The 19192-nt window shown below is 37.3% G+C and overlaps 1 protein-coding gene across 2 annotated transcripts in view; it reads right to left on the bottom strand.

Moving 5' to 3' along the window:
- Positions 1–19192, bottom strand: part of PPP2R3A (protein phosphatase 2 regulatory subunit B''alpha) — a 210498-nt gene that overhangs the window by 155162 nt on the left and 36144 nt on the right. For both annotated transcript variants that reach the window (XM_059920276.1, XM_059920277.1), the window contains one exon: positions 3197–5659. In XM_059920276.1, the coding sequence (XP_059776259.1) occupies positions 3197–5191 (1995 nt within the window). In that variant the 5' untranslated portion in view covers positions 5192–5659. The remainder of the gene's footprint in view (positions 1–3196; positions 5660–19192) is intronic.

Genomic DNA, 19192 nt, shown 5'->3' on the forward strand with positions numbered 1-19192 from the left:
AAGACCCAACACAGCCAAAATAAATAAATAAATAGCGTTTGTTCCCTTTAAAAAAAAAAAAAAGTTTAAAAAAAAACTTGCAGGAGATAAATATTGACACTTCAGGAAGTGGTTACTTCTGGAAAGGGGAGAGAATACTGGGGAGGGGAGCCCTAGGGATTTCAACTATATCTGAGATGACCTTTTTTTAAATGATGATAATAATATTAATGAAAATATTAAGTAAAACAAAGATCTGAAACAAAGCTATGGCAAAACGTTAAGATTTGACAAAGCTAAGTGGTGAGTAATAAGAATGCTTTTTCTATCATTCACAATACTTTTCTATTTGTTTAAAATAGGGGTTGAAAAACTACAGTCTGTGGGCCAAATCTGGCCCACTGCCCATTTTTTAAGACTTGGAGCTAAGAATGGTTTTACATTATTAAAAGGTTGTTTAAACAAACAAACAAACAACAAAGAAGACTATGTGACAGAGAACTTGTGACCTGCAAAGCCTAAGATATTTACTATTTGGCCCTTTATAGAAAACGTTTGCCATCTCCTGATTTAAAATATTTCATAAGAAGAAAAGAAAGATAAAAAAAATGAAAAGGTAGGAGGCAAGGAAGAATGGTTTTGTTTTCTTGCATTAAGTACCTTCCTGAATTAAACATTTTATATTACCTGTTTCTTTAAATTAGCTCTTCATGAATTACTTTTTCAACTTTCATTAAGAAGAAATCTCAACATCTCAACAAAGAAATAAAAATTGTAATGGTGATGGATGGTAATGAGACTTACTGTGGTGATTATTTCACAGCACATACAAATATCAAGTCGTTATGTTGTACACCTGAAACTAATATAATATGTCAATTGTACCTCAATTAAAAAAAATTATGTACCTCTGGGGGGAAAAAAAGAAGAAATCTCATCAAATTTTATTCTATGATATTGGAACTTATTTAAAAGACCTATGGGAGAGTCTTTTAATATGATTTTGACTTCAGTCCATACTTGTCAAAAAACTCGGGAGCTCATTAGAGGCCAGTGTGTCATTTTTAGGTAGCTGTATGTAGATTGGAGACCCACTTATGAGCTGTCAGCCAGGGACACAGGAGAGGTGCTGCACGGGACCTATTCTTGGCTTCAAGTTCACATTTTCTGCTTTCTGTAGCCCACCTCTCCTAGAAGAATTTTGTCTCCTTTTTTCACAGAAGATAATGGGGCAAGAGGATTAAATAAAATTCAAAACACTGTATTACAGTAAGAGTTTCTGGCTAGAGTGGTTGTGAGACATTGGAATATGTCATCAGAGAAAGCAGACTTTTTTTTTAATGGGGAAATAGTGAGATAATACATCTAAATATCTTGGCATGGCTCAGATCACAAAAACTGTTAGATCTTCTGTTATTACCATTTTGAGGTTGCTATATAGGCATTTTCTTTTCTTTATAAAATATTAAGCACATCAGTATTGCCTGTGTACATGAAAGGATTTTTTTCTTATTTTTATAATTAATTTCCATAGTTCCTCCCACCAGCACTGACCCACGTTAACTATAGATATTACCATCTGTGAATCAATGAATGAGGAGGCTCACAAAGAGATTTCACAGAAATGCTCAGTGAACACTTGAGGATCTTTAGACCTAAATTATTTAATAACCTTAAGTAGGTATTGTTTTAAACTTTAGTGTCACTGGTAACTAAAAATGTGCACAGGAGAACAACAGCCACAAAACAAATACGAGGTAAAATTTATTCATCTGATCACAATATGCATTTTTTCCTGTTCCAATGAAAACATTAAAGCTAAAATAATAACTTGTTTTTTAACTTGGCCATATTTATGCCATCTCTAATATCCATTTGTTTTTCAAATTTACTACATTAAAGATATACAACATGGCATAAAATAATATGACAAAATACTTACGATCCATCACCAGATTATGAAATAGAACATTACTAATTTTACTGAGGCCCTGGGCGCCCTTCCTCAGTTCCATCTCTCTTCCTTCCTCTAGGAATTAATCATTGTTCTGAATATTGTATTTGGTGTATCCATGTATTTATTCATACTTTTTGGACAAATGTAAATATCTCTAAATAATTCATATCATTATTTTACAACTTGCTTTGTTGACTTGGCTTCATGTCTGAATTCATACATGTTGGCATGTATGGTATATTCATATGGTAGAGACAGTGCTCACCAAATATTCTATGTGCTCCCCTATGATTCTTAGACTTCAGGTTGGAATCACTGGATTGTGAGCAGATGGGAAGTGTGTCACGTGTGGGACAAGGCAGTTAAAAGCTCCATCCCTTTCTTCGCCTTCCTCAGTGAACTCACAGGCCACATATTCCAGATGGGGCAATGGGGCAGCTGTAGGAACATGGAGCATCCATCAGCCTGGGTCCCTGAGTGAGGTGGAGCAGAGCCTCTTAACAACTGCGTTGGACATGTAAAATGAACAAAAATAATCCTGTTGTGCTACGACACACACACATACCTACAAATGGGCAGATAACTCCCTTTCTGGGATTATTCAAAAACAGTGCTATCAGTGGCAGGGTAGATTCAAAGCCTTTTGAAAACACTTCTACCCTATGACTGTAGATGGATATTTATTCCCACTTGCATGATGAAGGAAATCTCACATCCTCTAGTCTTTACCTTCTTTGAAGACCTACTGCACTTACAAAACTTTCAGAGACATGCTTACATGTTCACATACTGTTTCTGGTACGTTAGCTTTGTTTCCCCAACTAGATTTTAAGTTCTACTCTGGCTTGCACTCTACACAGCATTCAGTAGTAAGTGGCCTACTGGTTGACTGAGGGTGAGAACTAATATTAAATGCCTACTTTGTGTAAGGCACCTTGCTTGTGCTTCACATATGTTATCTTGATCGTTATTATTTCCATTATATAGATGAGAATATTAAGGCTAAGTAACTTTCCTTTGGTCACAGAGCTAGGAAGATGATAAAGGATGTGGGGAAGGCAACTAAAACTAGTCTGATTGACTCTAAAGACTTTGCTTTTTGGCTTTCTCCACTGAACTTAGTGAGACCGTGCCTACTGCAGGGCAGGAGCTTTAGTAGAACATAAAATGAGTAATAAAAAAAGTTTTTGTTTATAAATTTTGCAAACATTAGAACATTTCTTTGGAGACATCTCAGAACTGAAGATTGTCGGGTCTTACCTTGATCACCTCTGGGGTCTGCTGAATCAAAACCACTGAGGTAGTGTCATTGGCTTTATCACCAACAGGACTTCTACAGACTGATAAACTGGCCTGCGAGGAAGTTGTCAAGGTTTCTTGTAGAATTTGCATCATCTCTTTTTCTTGTGATAGGCTCCCTCTGCCTGATTTGCATTCAACCAGTTCTTGAGCAAAATCTTCAATGCTTTCTAGAATTCGCAGTAAGAGGGCTCGATCCTCTTCCTCTATTTTGTGTCCGTTGGTTTCAATAATCCTTGTTAGGCAGGAAGGTGAGACTTTTTCCGTGGGTGAAGAGACTTTAGATTTAGGCTCAAGATCTACAGGGAGCTGACCAGTCAACTGACTATGACTATTTAGAGAGACAGAGCTTTTACCTTTGGCAAGTGGCTCTCTTAGAGCGGTCTCCATTTTCTGTGAGAAAGATTCCAAATCCATTAACAATTTATCTATCTCTTCCTGACTGTTAGGATTCATAAAATCTCTGTGGTTTCCCTCTTCAACTTTAGGAACTTTTGATTTAAGATCTTCCTCAGGTAGATTAACAACTGGTTTCTCAAATATCTTACCAATTTCATTTTGCATTGAGGCAGGGCATTTTTTAAGATGAGTACCACGATCTGATAATTCTGCTCTATCTTCATTTACCTTTAACAACTCCTGACTGGGTCCATTTTCTGTCCTCTGTCCTTTATCTAATGCTTTCTTTCCATCTGACTCTTCCTCAATATAAAGGGTTTCCATTAGATTACCAGAAGAAACATTTTCTAAAGCGTTCATGGTTAATGACTGTGATTGAAGCTGGACATTTTTTAGAGGTCTGGGATCACTTATCTCTAAATTACACAAGGAATTTGTAGAGTTCTTTGGAATGGATTTTACAGTGTCTGTTTTCCTAGAACTGTGCTTGTCATCTTGCAATTCTATAGTTTGAAAGTGTCCAGAGTCAGGGGCTGAGAGCTGGACAACATCCTCATACTTAGGGGGCTGTTCAGTGCCAAATACTGGGGAGAAGGGAGTCAGTTGTAAACTAGGCATATTACTGACCAGTTCTGTTAAATCTATAGCCTCATTATTCCCAGACTGCATGAATTCAAATGGTAGCTTTTTGAGATAGGATGCTAACCTGGTCATTACATTCATATAGACAGTTTCAGAGCTAGAAATTGCATCATTACCATTTCCTTCATTGATGCTACTCCCTGACTTTTTCTTTATACATTGTTTTATGATGTCTGTGCATTTTTTCAAATCCTCAGAGCATTTTAGCAAGATATCTAAGCACATCTTTATGTCTGTTGCAGAAGAAAAATTATCTATTTTATGTTTTTCCAAAATCTGAGTAACCAGGTCTTCTTCAGAGAAGTTGTGAAGAAGCAATGAAGTCAGGTTCATATCAAGTGAGTTTCTATGGGATAAAGATTTTTCCTCAACTGAGGAACTCCGGAGTAAACCAAAGGATGGGGAGTTCCCATCATGGTTATAATGGCCACAGAGCAAGTCAAAATCAACTGACCTCCTGTTAAATGAGTCAGACTTAACTTTCCTTCCCTTTCTGTAAGCTGCGTGGTTAGAGTTTTTGAGTTTTTCAAGGGAAAATTCTTTTATTTTCCCACTGGCAAAACTGATTGCTTCTCCTGCAATGTCCTTTAAGTTACAGGTGTTCTGAAATGTAGATCCTTTCCTGACCCTGGGTATGCCTGTGAGGGCCTGATGGGGATAGTCACCTTCAGCTGAGGAAAACCCATTTTCATGGGGTAGAAACAGAGAGTCCAGATCTGCATCTCTGAACTGAGACACAGGGATGTGTAAGAGGTCTGCACAAACACTATGATGGACCACAATGCAGTCAACTCCATGTGTGAAGGTGTGGCAGGTTCCAGTGCAATAATGTACAGCTTGCTCAAAACGCCGGTCTATCACCACACTGCTGTAGTGGTTCACAGTACTAACCACAAGTCTGTAAGTTGCTGCCATAATATCAAATCCACTTAGTGGTGGGGCGTGGAATTTTCTAGAACTTGTTTCAAGTAAATTCTCCTAAATGACACTCAGCTGAAAATATATTTGATGACAATGTTCAGTGGTTTCTTGTAAATATAATGACCTTTCCCACAAAGGGAAATCATCAAAATTTGAGGTTTGGTAACTGTCAGGATACAGTAGCCGTTGCACATGTGTGCTCTTATTAACAAGTCTAATAATTTAATAATTGTGCCTTCTAGTTTAATTTAGTAATATCATGATACTATAGGATTATTTTTAGGAATAAATTTTAAGAAGATTAAAGAATATTCTCTTTTAGTTCTTCAGCAGTTCTATGATGCAGACATTTATGGTCATAAATTTACTGTCATGAATCTCAGTTGGTAGTATAGAAGTATTGTGATAACTGAGTCCTCCAAAGGTTTAAATGATCCATTTTTCTGTGAATGACAGGAAAACCTATAATGAAAAAAGAAAATAATTAAAAGGGAATATGATCTCTAATACTGAGAGAACCTTTTATTTCCTCTCCCTTTGCATCCCATATGCAGTTAATCACCTCATTCTTTGCCACATCACGGACGGCTTATCTTTGATTCATGCCTTTGCTTCATACACTCCTTACTAACCTAGAGTAGTAATACCTCAGCTCTGCCTTGTTACAACTGCCTCTCAATTGGTATTTCTTATCCTACCCTCCTTGCTATCTTACATGACACTGACTAGCTTGGATTTAGAGAGCTTTCTCACCTCTCATAGTTCAAGAATTCACATTACTGAACTCTATCATGCATCATGGCAGGCCTAGCTCCTCTGACTCATTTTTCAACACTTTTAACATCTATTCGTCACCTATAGCCTTATTTTCTGCTACTGACCTGCATCAACATTTTGCTTCCATCAACCTAGTTTTCTTTTTTTTTCCTTTTAATTTTTATTGGAGTATAGTTGCTTTACAATGTTGTGTTAGTTTCTACTGTACAGCAAGGTGAATCAGCTAAATGTATATATATATCCCTTCTTTTCTGGATTTCCTTCCTGTTTAGGTCACCACAGAGCACTGAGTAGACTTCCTTGAGCTATATAGTAGGTTCTCATTAGTTATCTATTTTATACATAGTATCAATAGTATATATATGTCAATCCCAATCTCCCAATTCATCCCACTCCCCTCCTTTCCCCCTTGGTATCCGTACATTGGTTCTCTATGTGTCTCTATTTCTGCTTTGCAAATAAAATCATCTATACCATTTTTCTAGATTCCACATACATGCGTTAATATACGATATTTGTTTTTCTCTAACTTACTTCACTCTGTATGACAGTCTCTAGGTCCATCCACGTCTCTACAAATGACCCAATTTTGTTCCTTTTTATGGCTGAGTAATATTCCATTATACACATGTACCACATCTTCTTTATCCATTCCTCTGCTGATGGACATTTAGGTTGCTTCCATGTCTTGGCTATTGTAAACAGTGCTGCAATAAACACTGGGGTGCATGTATCTTTTCGAATTATAGTTTTCTCTCGATATATGCCCAGGAGTGGGATTGCAGGATCATATGGTAGCTCTATTTTTAGTTTTTAAAGGACTCTCCATACTGTTATCCATAGTGGCTGTACCAATTTACATTCCCACCAACCGTGCAAGTGGGTTCCCTTTTCTCCACAACCTCTCCAGCATTTATTGTTTGTAGATTTTTTGATGATGGCCATTCTGACTGGTGTGAGGTGACACCTCATTGTAGTTTTGATTTGCATTTCTCTAATAATTAGTGATGTTGAGCATTTCATCTGTTTGTTGGCCATCTGTATGTCTTCTCTGGTGAAATGTCTATTTAGGTCTTGTGCCCATTTTGTGATTGGGTTGTGTTTTTTTGATATTGAGCTGTATGAGCTGTTTGTATATTTTGGAGATTAATCCTTTGTCAGCTGCTTCGTTTCCAAATATTTTCTCCCATTCTGAGGGTTGTTTTTCGTCTTGTTTATGGTTTCCTTTGTTGTGCAAAAGCTTTTAAGTTTAATTAGGTCCCATTTGTTTATTTTTGTTTTTATTTTTATTACTCTAGGAGGTGGGTCAAAAAAGATCTTGCTGCGATTTATGTCAAAGAGTGTTCTGCCTATGTTTTCCTCTAAGAGTTTTATAGTGTCCGGCCTTATGTTCAGGTCTTTGATCCATTTTGAGTTTATTAAAGACGGCCAACACACAGTGCTTGTTCTTGATTGTACAACTTCCTCTATACTTGGAAATTATTACCCTACCATCATCTCTTTTCTTACTCTCTAAGAGAGAGAGAGAAAAACAACCTTTATTACTGCTCTTGATCTCATCCTCTCAGACCCTGCTACATGCAGACCTCTCTCTCTTGTCATCAATGGATAGAATTTAACATTCTCTTACTTTAAAAAAAAAAAGGCTTTTAAACCATGCTGTAAGTTGCTGTCCAAAAAGGTTCAATCAACTTCTGCCTAGTAGTTCTATCCATTATTGAAAGTGGGGCTATTGAAGTCTCCAAATATTATTGTTGAGTTTTCTATTGCTCCCTTAACTTGTTTTGCTTTCTGTATTTTGATATTCTGTTGTTAGATGCGTATATGTTTCTAATTGTTATATCTGCCAGTTGGAGGGACACAAACTATCATAAAATATGTATAACTTACTCACTGTGCTGTACAGCAGAGACTAACACAACATTGTAAATCAACTATACTCCAATAAAAAAATTAATTAAAAAAAGAAAAAAAAGAATAAAAGAAAAAAATTTAAAAAACAGAACAGAAAGGTTCAATCAATGTTCCTACTTAATCAATAAATACTGAGTGCCTACTATGTGCCAGGCACTTGCTAAGTGCTAGGGATACAGCAGTGAATAAAGTCCCTGTCCCTATTGAACTGAATCTAGCTGGAAAAAGAAAAACAACACATAAGTAAACATATAACTTAGATGGTGATATGTGCAATAGAGAAAAATGAAGTGGAGCAAGGGCTTAGAAAGGATGAGAGGGTGCTGTGTTACAAAGGGCAGTCAGGGAAGACCTCACTGACATCTGAACAGAGATCTGAAAGAAGAGAGGGAGCAGGTTGAGGAGGTATTTTGGGCTAAAACATCTCAGGCAGAATAACCATAAGTAAAAAGGCTCTGAGGTGTGAGTATGCTTGACTTACTACAAGAATGAAAAGGAGGCTAACATGACCAGAGTACGGAAAGTAAGGGGGGCAGTGTGGGAGACGAGGTCAGAAAGGAAAGGTGGGAGACTAAACCATGCAGGGTCTGTAGACTATTATGATGAATTTGGCTTTACTCTGAGTGAGGTGGGATACAACTGATGTCTACTGAGCATAGAAATGACATGATCAGACTGACTTTTTTTTTTTTTTTAGTTAGTTAGTTATGTAACATCTTTATTGGAGTATAATTGCTTTACAACGTTGTGTTAGTTTCTGCTGTATAACAAAGGGAATCAGCTATATGTATACGTATATCCCCATACCCCCTCCCTCTTGCATCTCCCTCCCACCCTCCCTATCCCACCCCTCTAGGTGGTCACAAAGCCCCGAGCTGATCTCCCTGTGCTAGGCAGCTGCTTCCCACTAGTTAATTATTTTACATTCGGTAGTGTATATATGTTGATGCCACTCTCTCACTTCGTCCCAGCTTACCCTTCCCCATCCCTGTGTCAAGTCCATTCTCTACATCTGCATCTTTATTCCTGTCCTGCCCCTAAGTTCATCAGAACCATTTTTTTTTTTAGATTCCATATATATGTGTTAGCATACAGTATTTGTTTTTCTCTTTCTGACTTACTTCACTCTATATGACAGACTCTAGGTCCATCCACCTCACTATAAATAACTCAATTTCATTTCTTTTTATGGCTGAGTAATATTCCATTGTATATATGTGCCACATCATCTTTACCCATTCATCTGTCGATGGACACTTAGGTTGCTTCCATGTCCTGGCTATTGTAAATAGTGCTGCAATGAACACCGTGGTACATGACTCTTTTTGAATTATGGTTTTCTCAGGGTATATGTCCAGTAGTGGGATTGCTGGCAGACTTACATTTTAAATTGGTAATTTTGGCTTCTGTGTTCAGAGGAGATTGCAGAGGAGCAAGATAAGAAGAAACAAGTCAGGGGCTATAGCAATAAATCAGGCAAGAAGGCTGGGGGCTTGAACCAGGAGAGGAACACTGGAGACATTTAAACGCTGTATATATTTCAAAGGTAGAGCTGATATGATTTGTTGAATGATAGAATGTGCAATACTACTGCACCAAGAAAAGTGCAGTAAGGCCACGATAGGAAGGAGATGATGACAGCAGAGAAGGAGAACATGAGTTTAACTGTACCATCAATTGCATCAGCATTTTAATGATAAAAACCTTTACCCATTTAATAATGAGAAACAGAACTTCATTGTTTTCATTTTTATTTCTTCAATCCTAGAAAATTCTGTTTATTTTCCTTATTTGTTATATTTCTTCTTTGGTAAATTTTCTATTCATATCCTTTGTTTATTTATGTATTAGAGACAGTGAAATCAGATACAATTTATACAATTAACTCAAGAAGAACCCTTTTTTTTGTTGAATTCTTATACTGTTTAGGGTATATTTCCTGGCTCTTTAGATTCAATGATTATTACTCTGTTTTTATGCCAAGCTTACACTATCATAATTACTGTTGTCTTATTAAGTTTTACTACCTGGCTTTTTTCCCTCATATTTCTAATTATGATTCTTTTTTACGCTTCAAATATTCTTTGATGGTCTTCCAGATGAGTTTCTGCATTGTCAAGTTTTAAGAAAAATCCTATAGGAATTTGATTATAATTGCAATAAACTTATGAATTATTTTGAAGGAACACTGACATCATTATAATATTCAGATTTTCCTTCCACAAATATATAAATCTTAATTCCAATATTCCTTTCTTTTTCTTTCTTTGTGGCTTTCTTCAGGTGAGTCACCCCATTCTTTTCTTTCCTTCAGTGTCTCAACTTTGTTGCTATGTGAATGGATCTTGAGCTGTTGTTTCATCCTCTATTGCCTTGCCTTCAAATCCCAGATGGTGGCTCATATAAAACTATAAAGCTAAGTATCCTGCAGGGTGGATGAAGCTCAAGTATAAAGTTCCATAGTAAAGTTCCACAATAAAGTGGGCACCCATTAATTTTTAAGTGAAAATACAAAGGTGCCAAAGAGGAATAAGTGTTATGGGACAAAAGACTAGAACATGGCAATCGAAGGAATTACCTTTTCAAAAGATGTACATCCAGAAGACAGGGAAGAAACAGCACCAAACACAAAAAACTATGCACCTTTTCAGAAATCCAAGATTTTGAAAAAGCTTTTGGGTAAGGATAAAAGAGAAGGAAAATACAATGGATATTGTCAAGAAAGTATATTAGAATAACTGTATGAGAGCTTTTTTTTTTTTAATCTTTTTTTTTTTGGCCGCACCGTGCAGCATGCGGGATCTTAGTTCCCTGACCAGGGACCAAACCCATGCCCCCGGCAGTGGAAGCACGGAGTCCTAACCACTGGACTGCCAGGGAAGTCCCAGGACTATATCTTAATACAGGTGATAAAACTGGTCCAGAAGCAAAATGCAGAACTGTTAGAAAATTTAAATATCCAGATACCTATTAAAACCCATGTCAAATAAATTCCTAAATTGACATGAAATTTGAGGAACTAAAGAGAAGTATTTCTCTAGGTTTGAAAATAAGCAAAACAACAAGTTGATAAAGTAACATGACAGAAAATACAAGAAAGTATTCATGTGATATCAGAATCTGAAATAGTCAAGGAGGAGAGAACACTGGCCAGAGTCAGATGTATGCTTTTAGACCAGTGCTGTCTAATAAAACTTTCTGCATTGATGGAAACATTCCATATCTGCACTGATATGGCTGCCATTAGCCACATGGGACTGCTGAGTACTTAAAACGTGGCTGGTGTAACCGAAGCACTTAATTGTAACTTTAAAAATCTTAATTTTGAAATTGTTGTAGACTCACATAGAAGTTACAAAAATAATATAGAGAGTTCCTGTGTACCCTTCCCCCAGTTTCCTCGAATGGTAACATCCTATATCACCACAGCACAGTGACCAAAACCAGGAAACTGACTATTAACAGAGCTTATTTGGATAGCATCAGTTTTACATGAATCACTTCTTCCTTTTCTTTCCTTCTCCCCTTCCTTTTATAGTAAGTACCACCACAATCAGGATACATAACTACCCCATCGTCCCTCAAAACCCCTCATACTACCCTTTTGTAGTCATACAGTCAACAGACCACTGATCTGTTCTCCATCATTATGATTTTGTCATTTCAAGAATGTTTTATGTGTGGCATCACACAGTGTGTAAGCTTTTGAGATTGGCTTCTCTCACTGAACACAATGATTTTGAGAGTCATTCACTTTACTGCATTTATCAACAGTTCATTCCTTTTTATTGCTGAGTTTATTGTATGGATATACCACAGCTTGTCTGCCCATTTACCTATTAAAGGATATTTATGTTGTTTGCAGTTTTGGTTATTACAAATAAAGCTGCTGTGAGTATTAGTGTGCAGGTTTTTGTGTGAACATGTTTTTCATTTCTCTATGGTAATTAACCACAGGTTATTTACAAGTCTGATTGTTGGGTTGAACGTTAAGTGTATTTTTGTAAGAAACTGCCAAACTGTTTACCAGAGTGGCTATACCATTTTACATTCCCACCAGTAATGTATGAGAGATATGGTTGATTCCACATCCTCTTCAACATTTGTGATTGTCAGTATTTTCTATTTTAGCCTTTCTAATAGTGTGTAGTGTTATCTCATTGGGGCTTTAACCTACATCTACATGGCTAATGATGTTGAACATCTTTTCCTGTGCTTACTGACCAGCCCCGTATCTCCCTGGAGAAGCACTGTTTAAATCTTTTGCCTATTCAAATTAATTTTGATTAATTTTAACTTAGAAAGCCACATATGGCTAGTGGCCATCATATTATTCAGTATAGTTCCAGATAATAGGAATGCAGCTTTCAGAAATTCTGAGACTTTAGAAGAAAATATGAAGAAAAAAAGAGAAGATATGGCAAAAATGAAGATTGATAGGTTTTAAAAATAAAATTTGATGAACTTCTCATAAGTAATCTTACTGAGAAAGAGAAGTGGTGGGAAGAAGAGTTAATGAACTAATTAAAAATTTAGGTCTTTAAGTTTTGAAGGGACATGAATAGCAGAGACAGGGAACATATAACAAAGCTAAATCCCAAGGGGTGATACCAATTTCAATGAGAAGTTTACAGTCTAAAATGATTTGAGTTTTTTTTTTTTAAAAGGCCAAAGAAATGAAGATTACTTCCCTGGTATTTGGTTCAGATCTGTGGGTGTCAAATTCTGCCTTTTTATTTAGACCACGATTCAGCTGATGCCCAATTGTCTGGCTGGAATCCTAGACATGGAATCTAATCCAACTATTCTCAATCAGAGATACAATCTAACTCAGAACCACGATGCTATCTTGTGTCACTAGTAAAAGCCAGTCTGCATGGGTTTGAATCCCAACCCTGCCGCTTACAGCTGTGTGGCCTTACAGAAGTTGGTTAACTTTTGTCACCTGCAAAACAGAGATAATAATAGTACCCATCTCATGAGGATGAGGTTAATATGTCAAATGCTTAGAACAATGCCCAAGACACAGGAAATGCTCAATAACTGTTAGCTGTTACTGGTATAACTCACTCATCCAGCATTTTCTACTCTGAGCCAGGTGCTGGTGGGATGATACTGAATAATTCATGGTGATAGCCCTCAGCACACTCACTGTTTAATGAGGGCAACAAGGGAGGCAAGCACAACAGGGTATCAGGAGCACTAGGGTGGGGCTTCTGTTTCCCCTGTTTTGCACTCACAATTAATACAAGTTCTTCTCAGAAAAGTTAGAAAAACACTTTAATTACTCATATTACCATTTAGAAATAACCACTGTTAATATTTTTATGAATGAACATCCTGAAATTTTTCTTGTGAAAATATGTTTTACCAAAAAAAGTTATTTTCTTAGGAAATATTGCAAGGAGGAGAATGCTGAGTCAAAAGGGGTGTATGTGTATGCATATACTTTTTAATGTTTCTTAGATAAATAGATATATACATCCGTTTTCTGCCCTCCAGAAAAATGGCAAATTTATACTTCCAATGTCAGTGTAGGAGTGGACCCATCTCCCCACGTTCTCCTTGAGTGATACCACTCTTTAAATCTTTGCCAATTTGATAGGTGAATAAATGAACTACATTGTTTTAATCTGAGCCTGAACATCTTTTTATTTACCTAGTAGGCATTTTGTGTTGTTCATTCACAAAGCCTTTCTTCATGCCCTTTGTCCATTTTGAAAGAGAGTATTTAAATCAGATCTAAGAGTCAGGAAAGGTTTCCCCAAATAAGGGATGTATATACCTAGTTTTGAGGGATTAATGAGAATTAGTTAGACAAAAAGGAAAGGAAGAATACTCTAGGCAGAGGGAGACATACATGTGAAGGCTCAGAGGCCTAACATGGCACAGTGAGTTCAGAACTATGATAGTTCCAGCTGATTTCACTGGAGGGAGTGTACAGACATGCAAGAGGGGAGGAAACCAGAGAGCAGTAGGAACTGGACCACAGACTGTCTTGTGTGCTAACCTAAGCAGTCTGAACTTTATTTGGAAAACTATGTGAAGAGAAACAAGACATTTAGGCTGGGAAGTAACATGATGAGGTTTATGTTTGAGGAAGACCACTCTAGTAGCTGAGTGGAGGCATGGAAATCAATTAGAAGGCTTTAAGAATCCATGCAAGAAGTGGTGAGACCCTAAACCAGGAAGGTGGCAGTAATTAACAAAGAGAAGGGCACTGATTAGATAGTGAGAAAGAATTCACAGAAAAGGAGGAGGAGAGAGTAAGAGGGAGGAACCTTGGGTTTCTCGCTTGGGTATTGGGGACTAATGTTGTCACTTCCAACACAGACTTTTTGTTTTTGTTTTATGGGAGGTGGCCATAGAAAAGATGAAGAGTTTTATTCTGAATGTGTTGTTTGAAGAGGTACCTGTGGAACATCCAAGTGGTGATGACTGCACGAAATGTGAATATAAAAACCTGCAGGTCAGCAGCAAGATCTGGGTTGGAGAGGCAGCCCTGAGAGGTCACTCAGGGTGAGTGCATAAAGTGAGAAGGGCTCTGGGCTGAGGATCACTGACATTTCTGGGTTAAAGAGAAGAACAGAATTCTTAGAGGGATCCTAAGAAGCAATTTCAAGGATGCTGAAGGAGAAACTTTCAAAACGGAGGTCACTAGTGTTGGATGCTGCTGAGAGGTCAAGGAAAAACAAAAATTACCCACTGGTTTTGCCAATGTGAAGGTCACTGGTAACCTTGGCAAGTGAGATTTCAAAAAAAAATCCCAAAGACTATGGCATAGTCCCAAAGACTATGTATGCACAAGAGTTATGTATAAGTAAAAATATCTGTCTAAAAGATATCTGTGAAAAGAACTCTTCTAATAAGTAAAAAAGTTCTAAATGATAAGAAAGCATTTTATCATACTTTTAATTTTTTCTTTCTTAATGGCACATGCAATGAGTGTTTTACAATCTTCAATTTGATGAAATATCGGTCTAAACATGTATATCAGGGGTAGAAAGCAGAAAGGGAAATTAGAGTTGATACTGTGAATGTTTACGGGACTTCCCTGGTGGTCCAGTGGTAAGGAATCGCCTTCCAATGCAGGAGATGCGGGTTTGATCCCTGGTCAGGAACTAAGATCCCACGTGCCATGGGGCAACTAAGCCCACGCGCCACAACTACTGAGCCCACGTGCCTCAACTAGAGAGCCCGCGTGCTGCAAACTACAGAGCCCACGTGCTCTGGAGCCCACACGCCACAACTAGAGAGAGAAAACCCACACGCCGCGACTAGAGAGAAGCCCGTGCCGCAATGAAAGATCCTGCACGCCTCAACGAAGATCCCACGTGCTGCAACTAAGACCCGATGCAGCCAAAAAAATAAAATAAAATAAATAAATATTGAATGTTTACATTTATTTCTCCTCCGGTCTTGCTGCACACTGCCCGCCCACCTCCCCCAAGGCTTTCATCTTCCCTGCTTCTTTCATCCCTGCAATGGGCCAGGGTCTGTTTTCCCAATTTCTGTCTAAGTGGTTCATATGCAATTTCAGAGTTCATTCAACACTTCCTATCACTTTCACTTTAATCAGTGTATGATTACTCTAACAAGTACTTTCCAGTGACTCCTGGTATTCCTCCAGAGTAAACTTCCTGATGAAGTGGATTTCTTGTGAAATAAAGGTACAGAGGCAGCCAACAAGAAAAGTTAGGAGGGAGAACTGGATTTTGAAAGATAAAAGCCTTAGCAGGTGAAGAAGAGATTAAACTGGACCTTATAAGCAAAAAGGAATTCTACAAAGGTACAGAGATATGAAAAAACCTTGTGTGTTTGGAGACTTAGCAGGAGTTTGGTATTGCTGAAGTTGAAAATGTACAGTATGGATTTTACAGTTCTAAGGTCCTCCTCCAAACAGTAAGAACAAAAATAGGAGTGTAAACTCCATCTTCAAAGAACCTAAGTGACACCTGTAACCCCAAATCACTGTATATGAAGATAGAAAACAGCAGCAGAATGGTCAATGACTTAGCAGAATAGAGGAGGAAGGGATACTAATGGCAAACAAACCAATTCTCCCTGCACAACCCCCAAAGGCCCAGGTTAGGAGGTACCAAGTACCACAAAAAATGGGCTAGGGTAAAGGACTGAACACAGAGGGACTGTTTGAAAGTCTGCAAAGGAATAGTTAAGAGTTCTCCCCACTACTCCACAAACTCAGAAAATCATCCCTCCTTCATCCTGCTAAGACAGGAATCTTATTTGCTGGTGAAAAAAACTGAACCAGAAAAGCACCAACCCCAGGGCCATCACACACAGAGAGGGTGGTAAAGGACTTAAAGTTGAGTAAAAGTCTACTTTCTGAGTAAGTCCACCAGCCCCCTTTCCCCTGCCCAAGTCCAGGTCACCAGAAACCAGGCTTATTACCTCCAGCTCCCAGCCCCCACTATGGATTAAAGAATCCTTTTCTGGAGGAAATCCCATCTATCCACATGATCACCTTACATGAAGCCCACTAAGTGACAAATGCTACTCTAAAACAGAGAGCTTCCTCTCAGCTCTTCAGAGCCTCACTTTTATTTTAAATCAGCTTTACTAATGTATAATTTACATACAGTAAAAATGTTCATATTGTGTAGTAACCACTGTCCTAAAAAAGAAAGAATATTTACATCACCCTAAAACTATTCCTGTGCCCTTTCCCAATCAATTCTCCTATGCTGCAATACCTGACAACTGCTGACTGAGTCCTATCACGATAGATTCATTTTGCCAGTTCTAGATCTTCACATGAATGTGATCACATGAGATGTATACTTTTTAGTCTGGCTTCTCTCACTTCAAACAATGGTTCTGAGATTCATCCATGTTATTGCATGCATCATTTGTATATACCTTTTTACTGTTTAGTAGATATTCTATTGATATATAATTAAATACACCCAAATTTGTCTTATCTATTCAGTTAATGGACATCTGGGTTGTTTCTAGTTTGGACTATTATGAATTAAAACTGCTGTGAACCTTCAAGTAAAAAGTCTTTTTGTGAATACGCGTTCATTTCTTTTGGGTAATTAACAATGGAAATACTGAGTCATGAGAAGTGTACTTTAATTTTATAAAAACCTGTAAAATAGTTTTCCAAAGTGGTTCTACCATTTTACGCTCTCATCAGCAACACCTGAGAGCTCTAGTGGCTCTACAACCTTTTGGATACTTGTCAGTTTCCTTAATTTTACCCATTTTAGCAGGTGTGAAGTGGTATCCCACTGTGGTTTTAATTTGCATCTCCCTGACAACTAATGATATTGAGCATTTTTCATATGCTTATTATTAGCAATTCATATGTATCATTTTTTGTGAAGTTTCTATTCAAATCTTTTGGGTTGTCTTTGACTGAGTTCTAAAAGTTCATTTACATATTTTAGATGTAGATATTATCTCTTGGTCTGTGGCTTCCCTTTCCATTTTCTTAGCAGTAGCTTTTGGTTTTAATTCTAATTTTATTAATCCAATTAATCAAATTCTCTTTTATAGTTAATACATTTGTATCCTGTCTTAAGATCTCTGCCTATCTTAAGGACACAGATGTTTTCTCTTAAGGTTTATTGTGGGTCTCAAGTTTTATGTTTAGGTCTACAATCTATTTTGAATTAATTTTTATGTATGGTACGAGCTGAGTTTGACCATCATCCAGCACCACTTGTTCAAAAGACTATCGTGTCCCCAATGAATTATGTTGGAGCCTTTGTTGAAAAGCAAATTACCATATATATGGATTTATTTCTGGATTCTCTAATCTTTTGTCTTTATAAACACCAATGCCATTCTGTCATAATTATTATAGCTTTATAGTAAGCCTTAAAATAATAATGTAAATCCTCCATTTTTTTCTTTTTGTTTTAGCTATTCTAGGTCCTCTGTACTTCCATATCAATACTGGAACCAGTGTGCCAATTTTCACAAAGAAAACCTGCTGGGGTTTTGATTGGAATTTCATTGAATCTAAATCTCCATTTGGTAACAATGGAGATCTTAACAATATCAAGTCTCCAGTCATCACAATCCATGAACGTAGTGTATCTCTCCATTTATTTAGATGCTCTTTTATTTCTCTAAGCAATGTCTGTAGGCCTTTTATTAAATTTACTCCCAAGTATTTCATATTTTTTGATGCTAATACAAATGGCACTGTTAGTTTAATTTCATTTTCCATTGTGTTTGTTGTTGGTATAGAGAAATACAGTTGACTTATGTGTATTGATCTTGTCACTTGCCATCTGGCTAAATTCACTTATAGTATTTGGGGGGTAAATTCCTTGGGGTTTTCTATATAGACAATCATACTGTCTGAGACTAGAGAGTTATTACTTTTTCCTTTCCAATATTTACTGCCTTACTGACTACTGCACTGGCTAGGATCTTCAGAACAATATTGAATAGAAGTGGTGAGTTTAGAAATCCTTGCCTTGTACCTGATCTTAGGGAAAAGTCTTTCACCATTAAATATGATGATAGTTGCAGGTGTTTTGGTAGATACCCTTTATCAGATTGAGAAAGTTCTCTTCTATTTCTAGTTTGTTCAGAGTTTAAAAAAAATCTCATAAGCTTTTTTTTTTAAAATATGTATCTTTGCTGGAGTATAACTGCTTTACAATGTTGTATTAGTTTCTGTTGTACAACAAAGTGAATCAACTATAAGTATACATATACCCCCATATCCCCTCCATCTTGAGCCTCCCTCCCATCCTCCCTATCCCACCCCTCTAGGTCACAAAGCACTGAGCTGATCTCCCTGTGCTATGCAGCAGCTGCCCACTAGCCATCCATTTTACATTTGGTAGTGTATATGTCAATGCTACTCCCTCACTTCATCCCAGCTTCCCCTTGCCCCGTGTCCTCAAGATCATTCTCTATGTCTGCGTCTTTATTCCTGCCCTGCCTGCCACTAGGTTCATCAGTACCGTTCTTTTAGATTCCATATATGTGCGTTAGCATATGGTATTTGTTTTTCTCTTTCTGACTTACTTCACTCTGTATGACAGATTCTAGGTCCATCCATGTCTCTACACATGACCCAATTTCATTCCTTTTTATGGCTGAGTAATATTCCATTGTATATATGTACCACATCTTCTTTACCCATTCCTCTGTTGATGGACATTTAGCTTCCTTCCATGTCCTGGCTATTGTAAATAGTGCTGCAGTGAACATTGGGGTGCATGTATCTTTTTGAATTATGGTTTTCTCTGGGTATATGCCCAGTAGTGGGATTGCTGGGTCATATGGTAGTTCTATTTTTGGTTTTTTAAGGAACCT

Source organism: Balaenoptera ricei, chromosome 4 (assembly GCF_028023285.1).
Source record: "Balaenoptera ricei isolate mBalRic1 chromosome 4, mBalRic1.hap2, whole genome shotgun sequence".
Classification (NCBI taxonomy): domain Eukaryota; kingdom Metazoa; phylum Chordata; class Mammalia; order Artiodactyla; family Balaenopteridae; genus Balaenoptera; species Balaenoptera ricei.